Source organism: Schistocerca gregaria, chromosome 6 (genome assembly GCF_023897955.1).
Source record: "Schistocerca gregaria isolate iqSchGreg1 chromosome 6, iqSchGreg1.2, whole genome shotgun sequence".
In the NCBI taxonomy this organism is placed as follows: domain Eukaryota; kingdom Metazoa; phylum Arthropoda; class Insecta; order Orthoptera; family Acrididae; genus Schistocerca; species Schistocerca gregaria.
The window spans coordinates 146,404,813-146,420,521 of record NC_064925.1 but is presented as its reverse complement, the minus strand read 5'-3'; the positions used below and the strand labels follow the sequence as shown (position 1 = coordinate 146,420,521).

General features: G+C 42.7%; 1 protein-coding gene across 4 annotated transcripts in view; it reads left to right on the top strand.

The window, feature by feature from the left end:
* The window catches only part of LOC126278473 (galectin-6-like), a 448,782-nt gene that overhangs the window by 400,472 nt on the left and 32,601 nt on the right, over positions 1 to 15,709 (top strand). For all 4 annotated transcript variants that reach the window (XM_049978617.1, XM_049978616.1, XM_049978619.1 and 1 more), the window contains one exon: positions 3,087 to 3,294. In XM_049978617.1, coding sequence (XP_049834574.1) covers positions 3,087 to 3,294 — 208 coding nt within the window. The remainder of the gene's footprint in view (positions 1 to 3,086; positions 3,295 to 15,709) is intronic.

The window sequence follows — 15,709 nt, the reverse complement described above, 5'->3', positions numbered from 1 at the left end:
TGAGGTCTTGCTAAAAAATGAATTGCTACAAGTCTGGTACAAGCCTAAATGCTTCGATATGTGACAGCACTAGATTAAGTTTATGAGCATAACCGTGCAAAAATATAGCTCACAGGCACTTCCGTTTAACAAAATTTTGGACGCCTCTACGTTTACCTCACGATTTAGTCAGACCTCCCCAAAACAAAAATATGATAAACTCTGAGCAGGTTTGTCAATATAACCATTATGAAAGCCAGTAAATCTTTCTGTGGGGCTGTCTTGTGTACAAAACCTGAGAATGATACTCATTTCTGACTGATAAGAAACATCCAGCGTTTCATCTGCCTGCTCGCAGGACTGTAACTATTTACTGCGATCATTAATGATTTCGGTAACTGATTCAGTTGATTCGTTTCGAATTGTAGTTGACGTACCTTTCAACCCAGAAGTGCTCTGCAGGTGATCACGAATAAACTGTTCTTGTCCAGACAGAAGTTCCAATAATTCCAGGTAATTCCCTTTGTTGCTGGAACTTTCATCTCCTCTGAATGCAAGCTCCTGCTTGCCTAAGAAACAAATAACATAAATAATTATCTAGATTACGAATCTATTTTGTTTCACAATCAGATTTAAAAAATGGCTAGAAGTTTTTTTCCTTCAGATATTCTCCATGACTTGTTGTTGTTGTTGTTGTTGTTGTTGTGGTCTTCAGTCCAGAGACTGGTTTGATGCAGCTCTCCATGCTACTCTATCATGTGCAAGGCTCATCGTCTCCCAGTACGTACTGCAACCTACATCCTTCTGAACCTGTTTAATCTATTCATCTCTTGGTCTCCCTCTACGATTTTTACCCTCCACGCCGCCCTCCAATACTAAATTGGTGATCCCTTGATGCCTCAGAATATGCCCTACCAACCAATCCCTTCTTCTTGTCAAGTTGTGCCACAAACTTCTCTTCTCCCCAATCCTATTCAGCACCTCCTCATTAGTTATGTGGTCTACCCATCTAATCTTCGGCATTCTTCTGTAGCACCACATTCCGAAATCTTCTATTCTCTTCTTATCTAAACTATTTATCGTCCATGTTTCACTTCCGTACATGGCTACACTCCATACAAATACTTTCGAAAACGGCTTCCTGACACTTAAATCTATACTCGATGTTAACAAATTTCTCTTCTTCAGAAACGCTTTCCTTGCCATTGCGTCTACATTTTATATCATCTCTTCTTCGACCACCATCATTTATTTTCCTCCCCAAATAGCAAAACTCCTCTACTACTTTAAGTGTCTCATTTCTTAATGTAATTCCCTCAGCATCACCCGATTTAATTCGACTACATTCCATTATCCTCGTTTTGCTTTTGTTGTTCATCATGACCTAAAAGCTAAAAACACTCTTGATTCTGAAGTTGCCTTACTGAATTCCAGTGTTTCTCGTTGTTTCTGTCAATGCTTTTTTTTTTTTTTTTTACACGCATACTCCAAAAGAAGCTGACGTCCATTCTCTTTCAGTCCCAGACCAACCAAACAAAATATATACGTAAGAATAAAATTTGTTACATCAAACCTGAATGTTAAGGATACCTTTTGTATTAAGAAAACCGAAATTTTCTGATTTGCCCTGCCGGCTGCCCCGTGGACACGATAGGCTGTTTTCACAAGCCTCCAGTGGACTGTCAAACTGGATGACATGCGTAAAGCAGTGAACTATCAACTCACGGATGGATCGAATGAAGTTGTAATAACAGACAAAACTAGGGTGACCAAACGTCCGGATTAATCCGGACATGTTCCTCCTTTTTAGCTCTTCGTCCGGGGTCCGAGCGGATTTTTACAGTGTCCGGCTTTTTCGCAAAGTTGAGCGTCATACAGTTAAATTAACAATTCGTCCCGTTCTATTGCTCTTTTCTTAAATACTTTGATTGGCACAGCCTTCGTGATAAAAACGCACGAAGGCGGTGTTAGTAGGTTCGTCGGTGTTCTCGTTGATCGACCTATAAGCGAATGCAATTATCGATTATTTAAAATTTCGTTTCATATCTTCGCTTTCTATTGGCTTGGCTTAGTGCACGTCTGATTTGTGAGTGTAATTTTTAACCGCTATGCCCAAGCGAAAGTGTACATTTTCTGATGTCCTTTCCTGCAAATATCCGGCTTTCTTGAAAGGGAGAAATTAATTTGAAGCGGAATGTAAGGTATGTGGAGCTAGAACGTACGTCTCAGTAGTCAATAAAAGTAAGAAATAACTCGATAGATTAACTGTCATGGTTTTATTTCATTATTTCATAGTCATTCAATTCATTTGTATTGGGAAGGGTAAGGTGCAGTTTACATGTCATCAGCTGCTGCTTGGATTGTAGATGTTGGTAGCGGTGCGTCGAATGAAGGGAAGTGAATGCTCTTACGTTTTTCGATTCGTAAACAACTCCGTGTTGTTAACGTAACAAAACAATTGACGCCAAACTGTCACCACAATCAATGTTTTTAATTTTTTCATATTGCTCAGTTAACCACTACCTGACCATCAGTAACAACTGACAACTAGTTTTAATTCCCGGCAGAAACATACAATCTTATTGGCTGCCTGAAAGCTATAAAACTAAATGCATGCTGCTTTGCCACTGAAATGTTAAATTTCTTGCACAGGTGACCAAGATCTTGAACATCACATTGATGTGTCCTCTTTTTTTTTCTTCCTTTGTCCTTTTTGAAGCTGTTTGTCCTCCTTTTTAAACAATCGCATCTGGTTACCCTACACAAAACAGACTAGTGCGGTTTTCAGTGCTCTGTTATATTGTAACTCTATGTAAGTTTTCTGCAAAGTTTGGGGTGGGCCGCCGGCCAGAGTGGCCGAGCGGTTCTAGGCGCTACAGTCTGGAACCGCGCGATAGCTGTGGTCGCAGGTTCGAATCCTGCCTCGGGCGTGGTTGTGTGTGATGTCCTTAGGTTAGGTAGGTTTAAGTAGTTCCAAGTTCTAGGGGACTGATGACGTCAGAAGTCAAGTCCCATAGTGCTCAGAGCCATTTGAACCATTTTTGGTGGGCCAAGCCGCAAAAGCGTGTGAAGAGCTTGGCCACTGACAAATGTGTGCCGGTCGGCAGGTTCTCGGTGAACCTGGCGTGCGGTTCGGAGCCGACGTCGGACATCGCGCTGCACGTGAACCCGCGCTTCGACGAGCGTCGCCTGGTGCGCAACGTGCGCATGGCCGGCACCTGGGGCGAAGAGGAGTCTTCTGCGTCCTGGCCTTTCCCCATGGGCCGGCAGCTCCCCTTCGCGCTGCTCATCTACGCGACGACCGACGTCTACTATGTGAGTCAAATTGCGCCACGGCTGCCACCCTGCTGCCACATGCACTTAGGTTGGGGTCTGCATTCATAGAGTAGAAATATCTCTGGAGTGAACGTGGCGTCGTGCGTATGTTGTCAACATCAAACTGGAATTGTCACTTGATCTAGGAATGACGTCGATTGTTTAGCCCCAATTCGCGTCCGCCATCAGGTAACGTCACGTCTCTTCACATAACACCAAAACATTCTACAATACTTTTCGAATGGAGGCATTCGCACAGGTCGTCAACGGAACGTCACGTCATTTCACGGTACGTCAAGGTTTCTCGGGAAGAAAATTTTTACGGTAGCAGTCTGTTAACATCTTAAGTTAACCTATTTTCGCCGCGCTCATTCTGCTTATAATAGTGGATTTTGTACTGTTGTATCTTCATATTATTTATTTTATAATAGCACTTTGTTTTAGTGACAAATTGGAGATGTTCCCTGACGACTGGGATATTTTTTCCACTTTCATACACAACCGAGGTCGTATATCTGAAGGCGAAAAGTTATTTAGGTTTTACGATAACACAACGGCGCTGACGAGCACAATCTACGTGTATAAGAAGATAAGCAGACAAAGCAAATTGCACCATATGACATTTTAAGCAAAAACGTCAGCTTTAATGAAGGAGTAAAATACACTTTTATATGACGTTATTAATTATGTAAGAAAAAACATAATGGATAAGTTTAACAGGCTTCATTAATTCTTTTGAAGCTTACTTTGATGTGTATGAATGTACATATTTTCCCTAGCAAATAATTGTCGATGTTTTGAAACGTTGTCTCACTTCTCAGTAATTTACCAAACATAATTGATCAGGAACATAGATTATAAAGTTTGCTTCGGCCATTGACAAATTTTGTCGTTGTTAGCTCTTCAGTTCTGATACTATACTCTTAACATTTTATGCGTATTAGGGATCGTGACTCAAAACCCCCATTTCGCCGTTCAGTGCTGTGTTGAGCGACTTGACGAGATGTGCCATGAAAGACATTGTAAATACATGCTGACGTGAAGCTACTTTGACGTCATGCTCGTTCATTTTGCTTTTCAAAGCTAAGAGCCCAATTTATTTCAAATATCAGATTTAAACTGCTATGTTGCCTCCAAAACGTCTATACCTAATCCACAGCACTTAACGAAGGGAATCTGTCTTTACTGGCGATATGACAACATTCAAAACTTATAGGACAAATGTCGGACAAATCTACGGCGTCCCGAGATCGCGTAACCATTGCGGCAACGTATGTTGACAACACAGAATCAATTCTGCGTTTCTGAATGCTCACTCCAGAGATATTTCTACTCTGTCGGCATTAGGGGCGATGATAACATATCGATACTTTTTCCAAAAATATCGATGTATAAGGCGAGATTTTTTCTCCTGTTAAATCGATATAAAACTGGCGATATCGAATGCTGATTATTTTATATATTTTTCGCAATTTTCGCTAAATATTTGAAGTTGTTCTTCTGGAATTGTAGGAGAACATACTTTTACTCTCATTGTATGAAGGAGTTCTACAAGTTTGAGCTTTCATCGCGTCCAGTCTTTCTCTTTGAATGTGGGAATCCCAGTCTAATATAACAGTCGCGACATTCACTGCTGTCAAGTTGTTACCGTTCGACAGATGGAGCAACACTACCGCTCCAAGCGGCGAGTAGGTGAACATCAGATGCCTTGTAAGCATAATGTTTGTTTTGCATCCATTTCCGACGTAATTTACGAAATATTGAGTTATTTTCTTGTCTCCAACGGCTCGTGTAATATCAGAAGGCATATATGTTTCTAAAAATGATTCTAAAATAAGACGTAACGTTAGCGACAGACCCGGACGGTGCACAAGTACCGCCCAATCACCCCCCCCCCCCCCCCCCACCACGCCAATCCATATCCTAAGCTCCGCCCATGACCTGCCGCATGTTCCAACATCAAAGTTGTTTGTATCACAGATATGCCAATCATAACAAGGGAGAAAATCAGTAGTTAGTACGAAATACAGTTTTTCCAGTACCATTGTGAAAATAATTAGAAATATGTTCATTGAATATGCGAGTTGAAAAATCATCAGTAAGAAAGTAAAATAAAAATGGTATCCACACTGTCTTTTATTTTATGAGGTTTTATCTGCACTATATAAAAAAACTGATATTTGTTAGCTGCAGTGAGCGTCACATCTCTTAGTGTAAGAAACTCTGTTGGGAAATATTAATTAGTAGTATCGGCAAGGATGCTGTCCATTATCTCGATTGTCTAAAGTCAATGTTGTGCATAAACAAGGCAAAGTCGATGTCTTGGTTTGTTTCTGATTACCTCATTAAGACTAAAGAATATAAGAGTGGGATAATGAAGAAATGCGTAATGCAAGCAGTCAGATATTTATACAGTGACATTCTTCATTAATATTTGCCTGTGTAATGGGTGAGTATTACTTGTGAACCCTTATGACTGCTTGCTTGTAGCAGACACGAAATTACTTTGAGTTCTTTTTCAGTGTTTGAGAGCTTTAGCACTGTCTATTGTTAAACATATGTACATAATTTCGTCAGTGTCATTCCAACACATCTTATCGTACTTTAATAATGTTTGTCAGGTATCAGTTTTGACAGGAGTTGCCCACAACAGTCAAGATTGGGTACCTTGTGTATGATAACTTTATTGAGAGTGCATATATATGTTTCATTTTGACAGTATTACACAAACTGCTAAGAAGTACTAACAGCACAACACTGCTAGTATGAACAACCGCGGTAAAATAAAACACGACAGCGAGGAGGATTACCAAAGATCATATTGATGCGCTCTTGGTTGGTGTGGCGGGGGGGGGGGGGGGTAGGTGTGGAGGGGGTAAATGGGCGGGGATTGTGCAAATGTCCGGGGCTGTCCCTAACGTTTCCTAAAATAAGCGCAAGTATGGACAAAAACTATGAATCGAGTGGCAAGCTACAACAAATTCGTGAAGAAACACTTGTGATGGTGGAAGAAGTGCAGCTTACCTCGTTGATATCAAAATAATATAAACACACATTCACATGTACGAAGCACAGACATGTACCTCTACATTATTGTCGCCTGTTGCCACAAGTGCGACCTTAATCTTTAATTATTCTAAGTGGGACAAGCAACTGCCAAATAGTGGGTGAAATACACTCCTGGAAATTGAAATAAGAACACCGTGAATTCATTGTCCCAGGAAGGGGAAACTTTATTGACACATTCCTGGGGTCAGATACATCACATGATCACACTGACAGAACCACAGGCACATAGACACAGGCAACAGAGCATGCACAATGTCGGCACTAGTACAGTGTATATCCACCTTTCGCAGCAATGCAGGCTGCTATTCTCCCATGGAGACGATCGTAGAGATGCTGGATGTAGTCCTGTGGAACGGCTTGCCATGCCATTTCCACCTGGCGCCTCAGTTGGACCAGCGTTCGTGCTGGACGTGCAGACCGCGTGAGACGACGCTTCATCCAGTCCCAAACATGCTCAATGGGGGACAGATCCGGAGATCTTGCTGGCCAGGGTAGTTGACTTACACCTTCTAGAGCACGTTGGGTGGCACGGGATACACGCGGACGTGCATTGTCCTGTTGGAACAGCAAGTTCCCTTGCCCGTCTAGGAATGGTAGAACGATGGGTTCGATGACGGTTTGGATGTACCGTGCACTATTCAGTGTCCCCTCGACGATCACCAGAGGTGTACGGCCAGTGTAGGAGATCGCTCCCCACACCATGATGCCGGGTGTTGGCCCTGTGTGCCTCGGTCGTATGCAGTCCTGATTGTGGCGCTCACCTGCTCGGCGCCAAACACGCATACGACCATCATTGGCACCAAGGCAGAAGCGACTCTCATCGCTGAAGACGACACGTCTCCATTCGTCCCTCCATTCACGCCTGTCGCGACACCACTGGAGGCGGGCTGCACGATGTTGGGGCGTGAGCGGAAGACGGCCTAACGGTGTGCGGGACCGTAGCCCAGCTTCATGGAGACGGTTGCGAATGGTCCTCGCCGATACCCCAGGAGCAACGGTGTACCTAATTTGCTGGGAAGTGGCGGTGCGGTGCCCTACGGCACTGCGTAGGATCCTACGGTCTTGGCGTGCATCCGTGCATCCGTGCGTCGCTGCGGTCCGGTCCCAGGTCGACGGGCACGTGCACCTTCCGCCGACCACTGGCGACAACATCGACGTACTGTGGAGACCTCACGCCCCACGTGTTGAGCAATTCGGCGGTACGTCCACCCGGCCTCCCGCATGCCCACTATACGCCCTCGCTCAAAGTCCGTCAACTGCACATACGGTTTACGTCCACGCTGTCGCTGCATGCTACCAGTGTTAAAGACTGCGATGGAGCTCCGTATGCCACGGCAAACTGGCTGACACTGACGGCAGCGGTGCACAAATGCTGCGCAGCTAGCGCCATTCGACGGCCAACACCGCGATTCCTGGTGTGTCCGCTGTGCCGGAGCAAGTATGGTGGGGTCTGACACACCGGTGTCAGTGTTCTTTTTTCCATTTCCAGGAGTGTATGTTGAAATCATTATGATGAGTGATTACATTACTTTTACGCAAAACCAAATATTGAAATAATTTCCAAACAATCTGTCAGTGAACAAGGTGCTGACAAAATAATGTCATGACACGAAGGAAGCAAAGAAAATTGACTAACAACCGAAGTGCATGAAATACATATGAAACATTACGCTTTTGTAAGACACGAATAACTGCACTAACTCTAACCACTTCATCGTCAAAGCAGGTCTGTGTTGACAATTCACACGAATCTGGAACTGACACATTGAGAGCTTAACTGGCTGATTCTGTGTCATAGGTCTGTTTTACGGCTTCAGATGGATTGTCGAATCTTCGTGGCGGTTTCCTCTTCGTCAGTTGAGGTGGCTTATTTGGGATGTCAAACAATGTGGGTACTGCATTACACACGAGTTTATTATTGTCTGCGTTCATGAACTGGGTTTGTTCGAAATGTAGCAAACAAAACCTGATATTACTATACAGGTAAACTTGGTCTTTTTGCAGAAGGACTTCTCGTCTGCTATTAACTAGCCATTTTCTGCTCCTAAAACGAAACATTAATCATTTATACACATGTAGTTTGCAAGTGAATCTTGACGACACAGTTTAGTAACATGATAGTATATAACTATCAGGATCCTTAGGAAACCTAAAAAAGACAGCTGTGGTGTCTTCCTCCTGTTGTTGCTGCAATTTATTGAGCTACAAACGCTTCCGCTTGTAAAAACCATTGTAGAAATCAAAAGAAACAACCACTATTCGCTTTCAAGATCGCGCCGAACTCACTGTTTAAGCTACTGGCCGCTTGGGGCGCTGCTGGCGCGATAGGCAACAAAATCAAGACGAAGTGTCGCGACTGTTACGTTAGATTGTGGTGTGAATCAAGTGAAGGTGATACAAAAGTAGTATCCCGATTGTACTGGCAGGTGATGGTGTGAATGGAATAACAAGATTTCCGATGTGAAGAAATAGCACACCAGTTGCGTTAAGAAACAATTTTTAACGCAGTGTGCTTAATCTGTGCTCTGTGGTACCGACAGAAACTGCACCGTTTAACTTCATCACAAAAAGTTTTGACACTACGAGCGCTATTACGCAGGCGTTTGCAGAAATGAAAAACAGGGAAGTCTCGATATGAAGTAGTCCAGAAAAATCTGGTATGTGACGAAACCGAACGACGGACCCAAAATACATTTATTGTGCCACTTATTTGGGGTTACCAAAGTGGTTATCGTCAAGCATGAATGTGCATCGTTTATCTTTCAATTCTTGCTCTACATCTACACCTACATTTATACTCCGCAAGCCACCCAACGGTGTGTGGCGGAGGGCACTTTACGTGCCACTGTCATCACCTCCCTTTCCTGTTCCAGTCTCGTATGGTTCGCGGAAAGAACGATTGCCGGAAAGCCTCCGTGCGCTCTGGAATCTCTCTAATTTTACATTCGTGGTCTCCTCGGGACGTTTAATTAGGGGGAAGCTATATATTCGATACCTCATCCAGAAACGCAAAGCTACACCGCGATGCAGAGCGCCTCTCCTGCAGTCTCCGTATCGCTATCACGCTTACCAAATAACCCTGTGACGAAACGCGCCGCATATCTTTGGATCTTCTCTATCTCCTCTGTCAACCCGACGTGGTACGGTTCCCACACTGATGATCATACTCAAGTACAGGTCGAACGAGTGTTTTGTAAGCAACCTCTTTTGTTGATGGACTACATTTTCTAAGGACTCTCTCAGTGAATCTCAACCTGGCACCCGCCTTACGAACAATTAATTTTGTATGATTATTCCACTTCAAATCGTTCTGTACGCATACTCCCAGATATTATACAGAAGTATCTGCTACCTGTGTTTGTTCTGCTGTCATATAATCATACAATAAAGGACCCTTCTTTTTATGTATTCGCAATACATTACATTTGTCTGTGTTAAGGGTCAGTTGGCACTCCCTGAACCAAGTGCCTATCCGCTGCAGATGTTCCTGCATTTCGCTGCAATTTTCTAATGCTGCAACTTCTCTGTATACAACAGCATACCCTCTAAGGAGGGGTAGACTGCTAGCTTGTTGACGTACAGAGTACCTAATAATGAATTGAGTACCTAATAATGAATGAATACTTAAATATACAGCTCTAAAACTGGCATATATTTACAGTGTGCGGCCGGTTCCTTTACGGGCCGGCAGGCCTACGTCGATATTTACTGCGTCGATACATCCATACATTTTCCGATGTCGAGAGCCGGTAATGGTATTTTTTTGAATTACCAATATATCGGATTCCTGATATTTTTATATCAGCATTCTTAGTCTGCTCATTCTTCGTTATATTGTCTTTGAAAAGCGATCTCTCATCACCAGATGCGCAAATCCACAGACTCCCCACAATATACTAATCTTTTTGATGCTGGTTTTTCCAGAGTTTCCAGTCCACTGAAAAATTTTGTCTCTGAAGTGATTTTAAATTTATAAAGACGAGGGGCTTTCAGTGAGAAGTGCAACATTCCCTCTCCCAGTTTCCGTTGAAAAAATGCGGAATTCGTTGTGGGACATCGCGGAATATTCCCGCTTCAGCCCATATAGTTCCATAAATTCCGATAGGTGGCGGCCCTATGCATACCTTCAAAATAGCTTCTGTAAAGGTCACCACACACGCTGCTGCATGCTTGACAATCACGCTTGCGCAAGCGTACACAAATTCCTCGCGCCTCCACACGTCTCAAGCACACACGTACAAGCATCAGTTCGTTTACATTGAAAAATGTCGAACACAGACGGCGGATGCGCTTGCTGTTGCAGCCATTTTTGCTTGTGTTACGGTAAAAACAAAAGAGGAAACGTTGTGGAGTAAAGAGTGGCTTAGAAAACGAAAATCGTATTCTCATACGGAGTGAATTGCAGGTATACGCTCGTGAATAGAATTACGTCAGGATGAATGAGGAAACTTACTTGAATCTTTTGTCCCTCGTGAGATCTTGTGGCTTAACAGAGGATTCTAATATGCTACCATTGCAAAGGTATACTGCAGGAAACATTCCACTTGATGCTAAACATGTGAGAGAGGAATTTATGAAGTACTTTGTGAATGAAGGACAAGTTCCTTGGTAACGCTATTTTGTGCATCAGCAGTAAAGAAAAATGTAAAAGAAAACAATGACTATCGCAGTATAGTATAAACAAATACAAGCATAGGCATATATCTGAACTGTAACAGTTCTCCTGTAACTAATTACCACTACCAGTCTGTCTTACTTAGCTCTATTTCTTGTAAATTACCTGAAGAGTATTTTGGTGTCTCCTGTTCATTTAAAAACCTGAAACGATCAAAGTACCATAGAACAGATCTGTAAACTTCGTCTGCTGCAGCCCCTGCAGTCTCATTTTTTTTTCTCGTCTGTAATTCGTTCGTAATGTATTAATTTTCTTAATAACAGTATCTTTACTTGCTGATGGCTCTATTTTTTTGTGCTTTGTGAGTTGTTGTTGTTGTTGTTAAGGTTTTCAGTCCTGAGACTGGTTTTATGCAGCTCTCCATGCTACTCTATCCCGTGCAAGCTTTCTGAATCTGCTTAGTGTATTCATCTCTTGGCCTCCCTCTACGATTTTTACCCTCCACGCTGCCCTCCAATACTAAATTGGTGATCCCTTGATGCCTCAGAACATGTCCTACCAACCGATCCCTTCTTCTAGTCAAGTTGTGCCACAAACTTCTCTTCTCCCCAATCCTATTCAATCCTTCGTACTTTGTGAGAAGCATCTCATATTCCGCACCTCTTTTCATTTTATCGTGATAGTCTTTACTTTTAATATTTCAGAAACATGAGTGTCTTTCGTACCACCTAGTAAATTCCTCCGACACTTCCCGGTCCTACATCAGAAATAAGAAGGAAACGACACAAAATCTAAGTAAACGAGCCCTCTCCACAGTCTGCGTCCGAATGACGTGACAGATGTGTGCTTCTTCAAGCCTCCCTACTCCACACGCGAGTAAGCATGGACACGCTTGCAGGCTTCCACAAGCACGCATAATCGAAATTCGCTCAAGCGTCAAGACGCTTGTGCAAGCCTGGTGCTTGCGCTAATTTACCCTACACAGTCAAGCTTGCACCAACGAATCACCGTGCTTTTGTTCAATGCCAGATTTCTATAGACATTCTGCAAGCGCTGCTTTTCCGCCACAGGAAACTCCACGACAGCACTATGCTTGAAACGCACCTCCGTTACGGCCCCCACACACGTTGCTGCCTGCTTGACAATCACGCTTGTTTCCTGTGGCGGAAAAGCAGAGCATCGCAGATATTCATCAGCGCTTGCAGAATGTCTATAGAAACCTGGCATTGAACAAAAGCACAGTGAGTCGTTGGGCGGGGTTCTGTCATCATTGCAGCAAGGTCGTTCAAACCTGTCTGATATCCCGCGTGGCAGCCGTGTCCACATAACATATTCTTTGTGTGTGAGGAATGTTTCCTGAAAGTTTGACTGTACCTTTTTGTAACACCCTGTATATTGTGAGACTACGCTGAAGATTTCTAGCTCTTTAAATGACTGTCTGCTGGATGATCTTGGATGAGCTCCAGCAATTGTTCTGATTACACGCTTTTGTGCAATGAACACTCTTTCACTCAATGATGAGTTACCCCGGAATATGGAGCCATATGAAAGCAGAGAATGAAAATAGGCGTGGTAAGCTAATTTACTCAGATGTATATCGCCAAAATTTGCAATGACCCTAATAGCATAAGTAGCTGAATTCAAACGTTTCAGCAGAACCTCTGTGTGTTTTTTCCAGTTCAACCCCTCATCAATGCATACACCTAGAAATTTTGAATATTCTACCTTAGCTACCGATTTCTGATCGAAGTCTATATTTATTAATGGGGTCATTCCTTTTACTGTGCGGATCTGTATATACTGTGTTTTGTCAAAGTTTAATGAGAGCCCATTTGCAGAGAACCACTTAATGATTTTCTGAAAAACCTCATTTACAGCTTCACCAGTTTATCGTTGTCTGTCGGGTGTGATAGCTATACTTGTATCATCGGCAAAAAGTAACAGCTTTATATCTTCGTTAATATAGAATGGCAAGTCATTAATATATACTAAGAACAGCAGAGGACCCAAGAACGAACCTTGCGGCACCCCATTCTTGGTTTTTCCCCAATTTGAGAAATCACCAGTTTTTTGCATATTATGTGAACTGCTTATTTCAACTTTCTGCACTCTTCCAGTTAGGTATGATTTAAACCATTTGAACACTGTCCCATTCATAGCACTGTACTTCAGCTTATCTAGAAGTATTCCATGATTTACACAATCAAAAGCATTTGATAGATCACAAAAAATCCCAACGGGTGACTTCCGTTTACTCAGAGCATTTAATATTTCATTAGTGAAAGTATATATAGCATTTTCCGTTGAAAACCCCTTCTGGAAACCAAACTGACATTTTGTTAAAACTTTACTTTTACAAAGGTGTGAAGCTACTCTACAATACATTACTTTTTCAAGAATTTTGGATAAGGCAGTCAGAAGAGAGATTGGGCGGTAGTTGTTGACATCAGACGTATCCCCTTTTTTATGCAGTGGCTTAACAATGGCATACTGCAGTCTATACTGTGACGGCTGCAATGCTGCAACATGTGTACACTCTCTCATGAGGTGATCAGTGGATCACAGGCAAATACTTCGGTGTTCAACTGGACGTTTCTGTTGGTAGTGGTTACACACTCGTCCGTCAGTTGGAGTACTCAAAGGTGAGTGCCTGCTGGGTTTCTTGCGCCACTTAACAGGACACCATAAATTAAGGACCACCTGTGTGAAACGTCTTACGCATTATCAGGACGATCGTGAAAATTTTTTGTCGATCATCACAGGCGGAAAAATAAGGGTTCATCACTTCGAACAGGAAAGAAAACAACAATGCATTGAATGGCATCACACTACCTCTCTTCCGACGAAAACGTTCAAAGTAGCGCCCTCAGCCGGTGAAACCATAGCGATAGTCTCCTGAGACTACGAGGCGTGTTTTTTTTAAAAGTAAGTACCGTTTCAAATTTAAAAAAAAGACGTGCTAAGATCTCAATAATTTGATTTTTGCGTGAAAGCCTGTACCTTAATCTACTTTTCTACATAATTTCCGTCAATATTGAGGCACTTGTCATTACGTTGTACCAGTTTTTGAATGCCCTCCTCAAGGAAGTTTGCCGCCTGACTTTTTAACCACTGCATCACCACTGTGTTCCCTTCGTCATTGTCTTGAAGACGCTGACCACCCAGGTGTTTCTTCAAGTGCAGGAACAGATGAAGTCACTGGGCGCAAGATCGGGCCTGTACGGAGGATGATCTAGAGTTTCCCATCGAAAAGATGTGATGAGATCTTTGGACTTATTAGCCACATGCGGACGGGCATTGTCTTGTAGCAAAACGATGCCCTTGCTCAACTTCCATGGACTGTTGCTATGATTCTGGTGTGACGTAGGCTACCCATGTTTCATTGCACGTAACAATTTGGCTTAAGAAATAATCACCGTCGATGTGCTACCGCTCAAGGAAAGTCAATGCACTGTCTAAACGTTTGGTTTTGTGCACATCCGTCAACATTTTCGGTACCCAACGTGCGCACAATTTTCGGTAATTAAAGTGCTCGCTCACAATGCCGTACAAAACATTACAAGAAACATTAGGAAAGTCATCCCGCAAGGAGGAAATCGTAAAGCACCTGTTTTCTTTCACCTTATTGATTGTCCACTTCCTGCACCAAGCTGTCATTAACGACAAGACGCTCACTCTGTTGTTAATCATGCACATTTGTGCGGCCATCTTTAAATGCTCTCAACCACTTTCTTACCATTCCATCACTCATAATGTTTTCTCCGTAAACTGCACAGATATCACGATGAATATCGATCGCTTTTAGGCCTAGCACTAAGAAATCTTATAACAGCCCGTACTTCACAGTCGCCGGGACTCAACGATTATCGGAGGCATCTGAAACACTCAGTACACAACGTAAACAAGGAAGGATCAGATTGTAATGGCGTCAGAGCGTAGATTAAGGTAAAGGCTTTCATGTGAAAATAAAATTATTGAGATGTAATGGCGTCAGAGCGTAGATTAAGGTAAAGGCTTTCATGTGAAAATAAAATTATTGAGATATATTAGCACGTCTTTCTTTAATTTCAAAACGGTACTTACTTAAAAAAAAAAAAAAAAAACACTCCTCGTAGGAAGGAGTTATTCTGTTTCATTCCCTCCCTCATTGTGCAACAATCAGCACTGAAGTGTATTGTGCTACCCTCAGGAAATTGAAGACAGTACTTCAGCGAGTTCCTTGCCACAAAAAATGCAAACAGATAAGTCTTCTTCTCCATGATAGCGCAAGTCTATGCACCCGAGAGGAGCTCATGAAACTTTATTGTGCTGTTCTTCCTCATCCACCCTGCAGCTCAGACCCCGCACATTCTGGCTTCCCTCTGTTTGACGTAATGAAGGATGCACTCCATTGGAGGCAGCACGTGGATGATGGGGAGGTCATTGATGCAGGAGGACATTGGCTCTGATCTCGACCAGTAGAGTGGTACCATGCAGACGTACAGGTTGTCACACTGAATGGAGATTACGAAAAACAGGATTTTGTAACCAAAAAAAGTGGAGAATAACTTGGTGCAGTGGAATCATGAAAAAACCGACCTGCTTTCAGAAAAAAAAGTGTTGCATTAAATACTGAACACTCCTCGTATTATGGTTATTATTGATAGTACCTCATAACTGATTTGCATAGTATAAATCCTCTACCAGGTCCATCTCACCATTCGAAACAACCAGAACAGCCTGTTTATTCTC